This window comes from Martes martes (genome assembly GCF_963455335.1).
Source record: "Martes martes genome assembly, chromosome: 18".
Classification (NCBI taxonomy): domain Eukaryota; kingdom Metazoa; phylum Chordata; class Mammalia; order Carnivora; family Mustelidae; genus Martes; species Martes martes.
Genome location: NC_137906.1, coordinates 25427795 through 25439518, shown reverse-complemented (window position 1 = coordinate 25439518; position 11724 = coordinate 25427795). Strand labels below are relative to the sequence as shown.

The following is an 11724-nucleotide window of genomic DNA, read 5'->3' as shown; positions in this document are numbered from 1 at the left end:
AGAACTGCCTACTTGGGGCACCTGGATGGCTCAATGGGTTAACGCCTCTGCCTTTGGCTCAGATCATGATCCCAGGGTCCTGGGATCGAGCCCCGCATCGGGCTCTCTGCTCAGTGGGGAGCCTGCTTCCTCTTCTGTCTCCATCTGCCTCTCTGCCTACTTGTGATCTCTGTCTGTCAGATAAACAAATAAAAATCTTAAAAAAAAAAAAGAGAGAGAACTGTCTACTTGATTCACTCACTAATCCCGTATGCCCTGTTTCCTAAACATTGGAAATTACTCCTTAATGTTTTTCTTCAAATAGGTGCGGACTTTCAAACTTAGTATATTTGTTTTAAAGGAAATACCATATGATTATTACAAACAAAAAAACCAATATCATTTGCAATAAATATAAGGTAACTACAAACAAATTTGGTAAATGATATAAAACTATATTAGTAAACTTTAACTAGATACTGTCACTTGCTTAAGTCTCTAGCCTAAAAAAATTAACAAGTAACATAGAAATGTTAAAGACAGTATCAAATTGACATTTTGACAGAATCAGAGAGAACTGAAAACCCCTAATCTAGATGTATTCTGAGTTCATACTTTGAGCTCCTCAACTGACTCCAAATACAACAATAATAGACTCTTTAAAAATTAAAAAAAAATTACAATATTCAACAAGATGCTTCCTATGTGGACCAGAAATGCACAGAGGATGAAGTAAAAGTTACAAACTTGGCTTCTGTGTCTAAGAGCCGGGAGGAGTTTAGGTATTTGATACTTGGGGGAGTCAGAGAATCCAAAAATACTCCATGATGTAGGAGATTGGCGCTAGGCTCACAGCATAAAGCCAGGACTGAAGCAAGACTGCCCTACTCACGAAGACACAGCGGCACTGCCATACAGAAAAAGCACAAGAGATACTCAATTCATATGGAGCCAGAGATAACAAGAGAGCCCGATAATAACTAGGCCGAGCTTCACACAGCTCAGGGACCGCATCTACATGATCCAAATATCACCTTAGCATGGGAGTCCTAAACCACCCATAAAAGGTCTGATACTAATTTGAGGTCCTAAGTGGACAGATGAAGGCATAAGAATAAAAAAAAAAATCAGATTAAGAAGGAGGTGTCAAAAGGGTACACATCGATTACAATTATAAGTGAAAATGAGCAAAACTAATCTATGGTGACAAAAACCAGAAAGTGGTTATGTTGGACGGGGATGGTATTGGGTAGGAGAGAGAACTAATTGGCAGTGAGCACAAGAGAACTTTCTCTAGTGAAGGAAATGCTCCATATCCTGTTTGGGTGGTGGCTATATGGTATAAACAATTGCCAATACTCGCTGAAGTGAACATGTAAGATCTATGCATCTTATTGTATGTGAATCACACCTCAATAAAAACAATGGGGGGGGAATCATGTAGCAAGAATGGAAAAAAAACCTTTCAACACAAGCCAGCAAACTAAAATCCCAGAAAAAAACCTGATACTAAAAAAGATAGCTAATAAACTAAAAAATCAAGGGATAGATTCACAAAGTGAAAATAATACAGCATTATAAACATTGCTCCAAAAAAAATGTTTAAGATCCTCCCAGGAATTGAAAGAGCTATGCCCATAAGAATAAAATGAGAAACTGGCAGGGGTGACACCCATTGAGTAGAACCAGTTAGAAAATCTGAAAATGTAAAGATATTGTCATGAAAATTAAAAAAAAAAAGACATTCATTAGACATGATCACAACAGAGTTGAAGAGCAAATTACTGAATTAGAAGATACATGTGGGGGCGCCTGGGTGGCTCAGTCCTTAAGCATCTGTCTTCGGCTCAGGTCATGATCCCAGACTCTTGGGATCAAGCCCCACATCAGGCTCCTTGCTCCGTGGGAAGCCTGCTTCTCCTTCTCTAACTACCCCTGCTTGTGTTCCCTTTCTCGTTGTGTCTCTCTCTGTTAAATAAATAAATAAAATCTTAAAAAAAAAAAGATACATCTGAGGAACTCACCCAGACACAGAAGAGAGATAAAAGAAAAATATGAAAATAAGTTCGAGACTAAGGGCAGATGAAGAGTCTCCAACATATGTGCAGTAAGAATTACTGAAGAATAAGTAGATTGAAGTGTACCTAGTAGTATTAAATAAATTAAAAAAGTACTATGGTAAGCAGCTTCCAAAATGGCCCCCAAGGATTCCCCACTTCCTGGTATCAAGCCATTGCATATGTGGGCTAGACCTACAGACTCACTTCTAACAAACAGAATACAGCCAAAGCGATAGGATGTCATTTCCAAAATTAATAAGTTCCCAAAAGACTGTGGTTTCTGTCTTTTTGGCTCCCTTCTCTCTCTTGTTCTCTCCCTTGTTCCCTCTGAGGGAAGCTAGAAGCCATGTTGTGAGCGGCCCTCATGGAAAGGCTCATGTGGAGGAAACTGATGTCCATGGCCAACAGCCAACAAGAACCTGCGGACCTGTGTGAGCATGGAAGAGGATCCTTCCCTGGGTACCTTTAGATGACTGTGGTTCTGGCTGATACCTTGACTGCACGCTTGTGAGAGACTCTGGGCCAGAACCATTTAGTTAAGCCATGCCCAGATTCTCGCCTCATAGAAACTGTGGGATAATAAATACTGGTTGTTTTAAACCGTTAAGTCTTCGGGGTAATTTGTTATGCAGCAACCAATAACACAAGTGTTTGGTGTGTGGTAAACATAAGGGACATGGCATATGGTAAATGTAATCTTAGCTGTTACAGTCATTCTCATTTCACCAACTGAGAGTCTATGAGGTTATCCAAGGTTAGCCGCAGCAAGCAAAGGAGACAGAAGTAGAACCCAGGACTAAAAATCCCACCCAACACCCCATTCTGAGCTGGTATGGCACATTGCTACAAATACCTAATGGCGGCCCCTGAACATTCTTTTCCCTAGGGACATTGATGGTGACCGGCTGGTAAACCTTCAGCAGGTCCTTCAACTTCAGGTCCTGGGCCGTCAAAGAATAGTTGTTGGCAATGGAGTCGCTGGGTCCGCGGTAGTGGTGCTGCTCTTTGAAGGGTGCAGCCAGGGTCCACGATGTGCGTTGCATCAAGGGGGGATAAAAGCTGTGCGACATGACGGTCTACAAGGGAAGATACGCAGAGTATGACGTGGGGAAGGACACCTCTTGGAGAAGCTTAAGCTTCACTCACATGGAGACTCAGGGAGACCCTCATGCCTTATGCTGTTTCTACCTTCTACAAACTCAGGCAAATATTTCCTGGATGGTCACCAGTCACGCTTCTCTTTCCATTGTGAGCATGATTTCTGATGTCAAGGACAACAGCTGGCTTTCCATAAACTGTATATTTGTGAGTCAGGTAATTTACTTCTATTGTCTTTATTCTTTACAGACATGGCTATAAGGTAGAAATAATGGAAGATGCAGAAGTTCAGAAAGGTTCAACAGCACAGAGAAGGGAGAAGGCTGGATCTTAACTCACCTTTGTGCTACGGGATAGCTTTTTTCCCCCACACAGCTGGAGTCTTTTCTGGTAGCAGAGGTGACCAAAGAGCCATTGATCCCACTTGTCAAATCTGACTGCTTATCCCTCACTCCCCCACCCCCCACCCCGCCCCGCCCAGTAACTGCAGAAGACCAGTAGCCAGATGAACATACCTGATAGAGTTCAGATGGTTCCTCTCCAGCAGAAGCAGGCAGAGGAGGCAGCTCTGGCTGCATCTGGGAGTGGCTCATATGATGTATCGAGTCACTCTTGGTGATCTGTGGGAAATGGGAACAAAGCCACTCTTTAGGAATTAGGAAAGATTTCCAAACCTCTAGGTTGGGCATGGAGTAAAGAGATCCCCAAGAAAGGGGTTAGAGAGAGTTTTGCCCACTAAACACCCTTCTCACTCCCATCCATCCATCATCCATCCATCCATGGTGTAGGTTTCATTTTTAAATTAGCAACCTGTCTCTCCTCTAGTGTCTTTTCCTCGGGCACCTCTCTATGAGCAAATTAACATATACTTTTCCCCAGGAAGACCCCAAGTTACCCTATCTTGGGTTGTGATTCAAGGAGCTAACTTTATAAAATGGACTCTTACATTTCACAAATACACAATTCCAAATAGAAATATGCTTATGCAGGGGCATTGTACTTTCTGTGAGTGTAACATATACATGAGCAACTCTCTGCACTTCCTGTAAAAAGAAAAAAAATATCACTTAAAGGGTATGGGTATCTGAGTCCACCAATCCCTTCAGTGAATGTGCACTTAGGGGTGACCCTCAGGTAGGGGTAAACTTGTGGCTCCCATGGCCACTTTCAGTTCCCAAGCACCTCTCCTGAGCAGAGCTGAAAGCGAATGCAGTGTTGAGTGATTCTGTGTGTGTTTCTGTCCTAGGACCCAGACCCTACATGCACGACCACTACTTATGTGGGGCTGCAATGGAGAAAGTGCAATGTGTCCCAACATAGAGGAAAACTGCAGGGCTGGGCTTAATTTAGAGGTGTTTCTACATGGCTCTTTAAAGATGGTTTAAGGGATTTTCAAGGACACTTTTGACTCTCCATGATTTTTCACCTTAGGCAATGACTTTGGACTGAACTCTGTAAGATGAGACATTACTGGATTGATTTGATTTACTTGAGTCAGCAAATTATGTCATGCAGGGTAACTGGCAGGGGGTAGCAGACAGGGGATATATGAAGCAGATGTCAGCCACCCTCATGCCCTAACCAACTGCTCACTGATGACTCAACCTCAGAAAATATTAGCAATAATAACAACACTATCATTATTCTGAATTATTTCCTTCTAGACAACCTAGAACCCTATGAGTTTTTTTATACCCATGTCCAACCTGAAAAAAACTAAAGCTCAGAGAATATAGGTAACACATCCTAGCCACACAGAGGTGCTTTTAAATACACATGACTCCATCCCAACACACTGGAAAGGGCAAGTATCAGTAACACGACAAGTTATTTTAGGAAGGTGTTAAAATGAAACGAAAACAGGCAAACCCATAAACACAAATATGCAGCAAGCCTGAGATCTTTAAAAACATACAACAGGCCCACTGATCTGATGGCCTAATCCAGTTATCCTCAAAAATGGTGGCACATCAGACTCACCAACAGAGCTTCATTAAAAATCGGGTTGCATGGGATTCAATTTAAACAAGATGAGTTTGAGACCTACAGACCTTGTTTGTAGCTTAGAGAGTTCACTTTGTTGATTTAAATAACTATATCTCTCTCTGCTCTGGACCTCAATTTCGAGGACCTAAGAATGGATCGATTATCTCCAAGATGATTTTCTCTACTGAAATCAGTATCAGAGGGTGCCTGGTAGCTTGGTGTGTTGAGTATTGGACTTTTGGTTTGGGATCAGGTCATGATTTCATGGGTGGTGAGATCGAACCTTGTGTTGGGCTCCGTGCTCAGTGGGGAGCCGGCTTGAAGAGTCTCTCCCTCTGCTACTCCCCCCCACTCATGTGCATGCATGTGTGTGCATGTTCTCTCTCACAAATAAAATGAACCTTAAAAAAATGAATATCAGATCTGCACCGATGAGTTGAACAAAATGAGAAAACTCTGACATCAGCCTGAAAGGAACCTGGTCATGCAAAGTGGGTACCACACCATCTGGGTCAGATTCTGACAACACACTTCTAGCACCATGAAGTTGTTTATGATTTCCTTCAGGACCCCAGATGTTCAACATACCCTGATTGATAAATTACAGCTGCCTGTTTTTTGTCTTTGCAAGCAAGGTTTTGTGGTCCGTGGAAATCTTTTCTTTAGCCTAGCTTTTAAATCTGTTTCAAATAAGAAATCTTCATTAAACGAGCAACAAGCAAACACTTGAGTTAAGTGTTTACTCAGACATCTTAAGTAAGTGACCAGCAACAGTGGTAATGAGTAACTAACCCCCAAACCCTGACCTTTTGCAGTCGAGGACGATGTTAATATTATTCAGGAGATGCCTTGGCCTTCAAGCTTCTGCTCGTGGTGGGAGTAAACCTGACATCAGCCCTGACACCAGTTGGGAAGTTACTCTTCCTACCAAGAAGTGGAACACAGCCCTAAGTGGACATAACTGGCTCTTCTCCAATTTCAGTCCATGTTACACAATAGGCTGATCCCAGCCCCTGGCTACAGTGAAGGGCATGTAACACAGGTCTGGCCAATCAGGGCACTCCGTCCTCCTAGACACAGTGATTGCCCAGGGACAGGCATGTGACCTAAGCTGGGCTGATCAGAGTCTTTCCTGACACTTTCACCAGACCTACTGAGAAAGATGCACTCTCAACACCCATCTTTGCCTGATGTGGGAATAAAGGTCTCCTTAAAATAAAGCCAACCTAGAAGGAAGCATTAACAACCAGAAGGCGAAAGATGGACTCCCAGTGACATCAGCTGACTCCGGGATCCAATTTGGACTTCTCAATTACTTGAGCCCAGAGATTCCCTTTTGGGTTTGAGCCAGATTGAATTATATTTGTGCTCCTCCATACTGAGAGATGGTCACCCAAGGGGCAGACACAGAAGCAGCTGAATCATCATACAAAGAGATAAACCATTCTTGGGAAAAGAAAGAAAGCAAAACATTTTGCAAGAAAGCCAACGTTAAGAATTTTATAGAACCTAATAGAGCAGAGCCTCGGAAGCAGAACCTCTGACTGAAGAAAAAATTAAATTTGAGCTAGTTTATAAGCATAGGCTAAGACTCATACACACAGAGCCATAACTACTCTGAGAGCAGAAAACATCTCAGTGCATGGGACAGGAAAACACACAGCATCAGCAGATCTGGAAATCAATTCCGGAACAGAACAAAGATACTTTTCTTTCTTTCTTTCTTTTTTTTCTTTAAGATTATTTATTTATTTATTTGACAGACAGAGATCACAAGTAGGCAGAGAGGCAGGCAGAGAGAGAGGGGGAAGAGGGGGAAGCAGGCTTCCCGTTGAGCAGAGAGCCCCAAGTGGGGCTTGATCCCAGGACCCTGGGATCATGACCTGAGCTGAAGGCAGAGGCTTTAACCCACTGAGCCACCCAGGCACCCCAAAGATACTTTTCTTGATTGACCATACCTGGCTAAGAACTCTCTGTGACATCAAGGGGAAAGAGATAGTGATTTTTGTAAGAACTACCCAGTATGCAAAATGGTTTGTTAAAAATGTTAATGCTTAAGTGTTTTCTCTGGTAAACTGCAGGGAGTTTTCATTTCAGGGATTCAGCCATTACCAACAAATCCACTTTAATTTCATAAAGTTTCAATTTAAAATGCTCCCTTGGGCATGTTAGTATATGGCAACCTAGTGGATCTTGGCTTTTTTTTTATTTTTTTTTTTATTTTTAAAAGATTTTATTTATTTATTTGATAGAGATTACAAGTAGTCAGAGAGGCAGGCAGGGAGAGAGGAGGAAGCAGGCTCCCCACTGAGCAGAGAGCCCGATGCAGGGCTCCATCCCAGGACCCTGAGACTATGACCTGAGCCGAAGGCAGAGGCTTTAACCCACTGAGCCACCCAGGCGCCCCGGGATCTTGGCTTTTAAACTCAAGATTCAGGCACCTAGATCAGGAGGAACTATTACTTTCAGAGGGCTGATTTCTGACTACACGTGTCCTTTGCACATTCTTCTTGGGTCCATTCCCAAATGCTCACCTGAAGACCTACTATAACAGGAACACTCAATTCTTAGTTAAAAATACAGATTTGGGGACCCCACTGCAACCCTTCTGGATCAGAACCTTTGGAAGTGAGGCTAAGTCTCTGTTTTCAAGAGACTGTCTAGGATATTCTAATGTACACCCAGTGTTGGGAATTATTGGATGGAACAGATCATCTAATGGCCTTGGAAGGGAAGGGGAAGGAACAAGAGGTGTCTGTTCCTAAAATTTTCACAGCAAAACCTGAGGATGTTCAAAAGCCTAATTCAGCAAAGAGCATATTTCAAAGGACACACATAAAAATGTGGCAAACGCACTTGCTCAGTCCAGGGGATCTGACATGGCAATTAGTAATTAGTCTACCATTGAAATATCCCCTTCCCACCCACCCTCCAATTTCCTACATATTGAAAATACAGGTTAAAAAAGAAGAAATACACCTTAAAATTCATACCTACCTTTGGAGATGAGCAACCCATGTCACTCATATTGTCCATTCTAACTGGACCTATTACAATACGAATAAAGAGCTCTCAGTTTCTTGGGGGACAATCCTCTCCTACCAGTGGCTCTGAAATTCACACTTCCTTACAGCATAATGGGGATGACACAGAAGATGGAACTTTCTAAATGTTCTGAAAGCTCTGTTCACAGGGCTGCCTCTCTGAGGTCATAGACTTTGGCCCCCTGGGGAGCTCCCTGGTAGAAGAAGAAAGGGAAGCTACAGAATGAAGGGACAGCACTGGGGCTCTGCTGGGCTTTTCTGCTATGGTTCCCGCACCTCCTGGTCTGGGCAGTCTTCCCTTCCACTGAGCAGCTCCTCTCTTGGAACTTTTCCAGGAACACACCGAGTTCGCTGTAGAAAAACTGAAGCAGGATTACATATTAATACAGAGAAGAGGGAGGAAAAACCCCACGAAACAATACCCTGAGCTCTCCTCTCTCCTCTTCTTTGGGCTGTTTTAACACTGGAGGTGCTTGCTTACACCCAGGCTCTGGGGCTGTAACCAGGCTTCAGCGTCTGTTGCTAAGGAAGGAGGGGCCTCAGCTGTGCCCAGATACAAGACAGGGCTTGATTCAGCTGGTGTCTTCCTTTGCTGGAGGCCTGGATGGGCAGCAGAAATTGTTGATGACAGAAGGGAAGAGGGGAGGGTGTTCAGCAATGATCGGGCATGTGGCGGTGAGTGGCAATAAAAGACTGTGGCTTTGGTGAAGTCTAAAGGCAAACAGTGTGATGGTGAAAGTCTTGGGCTGGGCACAGCTAGGTTCAGATCCCGCCCTTCCCATTAATTAGCTAGGCGGCTTGAGCAAGTTGTTAATCTCTCTGAAGTGTCCTTTTTAAACAGAAAATGGCAACCATGTGAGTACCCACCTCATAGAGTAGGTTTAAAGGTTAAGGAGATAATGTCTGTAAAACAATTCGCACATGGTGGAGTGGGGGGGTGACCAACTTGCCCCAGTCTGCCTGGGATTTTCTGGGTTTTAACAGTGTTAAGTCCTGCATCATGGGAAGCCACTCAATCCTAGGCAAAGTGAGATGGTTTGGTCATCTGATACAGGACGCACTCTACAGATGTTGAGGCTAATGTAATCCTTATTATAAATGCAGAAAAACACACACCTTTGCACAGATGTGTACTTACAGGTTACAATATTAGGGGCTGCCCAAACATTCTAAGCACGTGTTCCTTGGTCGCATTCAAAGTTCTCTCAAAACCAGTTTTGACTTACTGAGCTCTTTTGGGGTGCCATGCATGCATATCTGTTATTTCATTCAATTTTCCTCCAAACTCCATGTTGTTCCCATTTTGTGGACGAGAAAATCAAAATCGAGCAAGATACAGAACTTTCCCCAGTTGATGCGAGTCCTAAGAAACACCGATCCAAGTCGAAGCCTGTCCTCATGACCCCAGTCCAGTGCTCTTTCCACAAAGGACCTGCCCAGAACACAAACATTTCTGAGATCCTACCATGAGCACTGCACAGCACCAAGTACTTCCCTTGCTCCTTTTTCTTACTTCTTCCTCAAAATTGGGCACTCCATACTTTCAAAGTAACCTTGTGCTTGTTCACCTCTTGTATTTGTAATCCCTATCATCAGGCAAATAGGTAGAGGCTGGGCTTTTAGGCGAACAGGCTTGAGCAGTGAAATGTAGGCGGGGCACACAGTGACCCCCCCCACCTCGCTGTATACAGACAGGCCCATCCGATGACCCAAAATATCCACAGGCTCTAACTAAACAATGGGCTACTTACAACCAGGCACAGTCACCAAAAAGGGGAGAATTCTGTCTGTCCCCACACCTCCCTCACCTTCCGCCTTTAAAAACAGCCCCCACCCACTGGCTCCTTGCAGACAGCCTCTCCTCTGCGGTCCCTGTCCCACCTGCCCCTCCCTTGCAGTGCATTCAATAAACTGCTATCTCCTTTGTTTTGCTTCAGGTGAATTCTTTCAATGACTGTGCCACCAGCTTCTACCTGATGGTCACCCCATATCTGGGGGCCCCTATCCAATCGGACACCATAATATATACAGTTTCAAATAGTATCTGGAATAAATGAATTAGTGACAGGGTTTGAAACTTTGGTTTAGACAGAAATGGGGTTATAACCAGGCCTCCTATAACGGGGCATGAACCCAATGTCCCACCAAACCCAGCAGCTGTAACTCAACAAAGTGAATAGGTAGAAAGGGACTGGTAGGATGCTAATGAGCCTCATGACCCTGTGGGTGATTAGGAGACATGTCTGCATCTGAAAGTCAGTGTACTTTAAGTCAACCTGTGTTCAAAAATATAAAAACAATGATTATGGCTTTTATGTATTTGAGCTATATGTATCTGTTGGCACCGTGCTAAGCACTTAATGAGCATCATCTTTCCAAATCTACCCAATAACCCATAAATATAATTATTATCCCAAGTTTTATAGCTGAAGAAACTGAAGCACAGAGAGGGTAAGTAACCAGCCCATAGTCACTTAGCTAGGTCGGTGGCAAAGTTGGAATTTGAACCTGACTATGGAATCTGCTCCCCAGCTTTAACCAAAAACATACATATGGTCTGAAGAAAGGTAGAAAATAAATAAAATAGCTACTAAGTGAATGAGAATGCCATGTCCCCCCACTCCAAACTTTGCCTACCTCATCTGCACCAGAATTGTCTGACTTAACTTCCTGTGTCATGATTCCCTGGAGGGATGCAGGCTTCAAGTCCCTCAATCCTTCAACTCCAAGTACACAGGGTTGCTAGATAAAACACCGGATACCCAGTAAAATTAGAATTTCAGGTAAACAACAAATAATTTTTTAGTGTGAGTATTCAATATTTGGGACATACCTACATTTGAAAAGTTATCTTCACTTTGAATTGGGTGTCCTGGATTTTTATTTGCTAAATCTGGCAATTTGGAGAAAAGAAGTCAGCTAGAGTCTGGGTTGTCCCCATCTCTGTGATATTAACAGATTAGGGTTTCAATGTGTTGCTGGGAAATTTTCATACATTTCTTATTCAGAGCCCAGTGCTCCTGGAAGGTCTTTCCTAAGACCTGAAATGGTTGCTTAGCCAGAGTAAGTAACCTTTCAAAAGCATAGAAGAGGCTGCATATAGCTTTATTTTATTGACCCATCAATGGTTGCCATGAGCCAAGTCCTGATGATATGGAGAAAGCTAAGATCCCAGCCATCAGGGACCCCATATATGGTGGAAAAGGCAGCCAACATAAAAGGAAAAAAGCAAAACCTGGCTGTCCCTGCAATGACAGAGGTGTGCAGTGTTGGGGGCGGGGGGGGGGCGGTGGATAGAGGATTCACAAAGACACCTCTAGATGGCACCCTTGAACAAAAATACTCAGGAAGGCCCCCGTTCAGCTTTCCGAAGCACTGTCCACCAGGTAAGGACAGTTGTAATGTTTTGTTCTAAAGGGGGAAAAAAAAACCCCACATTTTCTTAGGTGGGGTACCCATTATACTGCAGAACGAAATGCATGAAGCCACACAGGACTGTCTGAAACTTAAGAATCTAGGGGCATTAATCTGTCCATGTCCTATCCTCACCATTAGCT

General features: G+C 43.4%; 1 protein-coding gene across 1 annotated transcript in view; it reads right to left on the bottom strand.

Moving 5' to 3' along the window:
* The window catches only part of DNAH3 (dynein axonemal heavy chain 3), a 116444-nt gene extending 108282 nt beyond the window's left edge, over positions 1-8162 (bottom strand). Inside the window, exons 1-3 of the mRNA XM_080830446.1 lie at positions 8121-8162; positions 3653-3757; positions 2893-3115 (exon numbers count right to left, since the gene is read on the bottom strand). Of these exons, the coding sequence (XP_080686572.1) occupies positions 2893-3115; positions 3653-3757; positions 8121-8159 (367 nt within the window). The 5' untranslated portion in view covers positions 8160-8162. The remainder of the gene's footprint in view (positions 1-2892; positions 3116-3652; positions 3758-8120) is intronic.
* Between the last annotated feature and the right edge of the window lie 3562 nt (positions 8163-11724).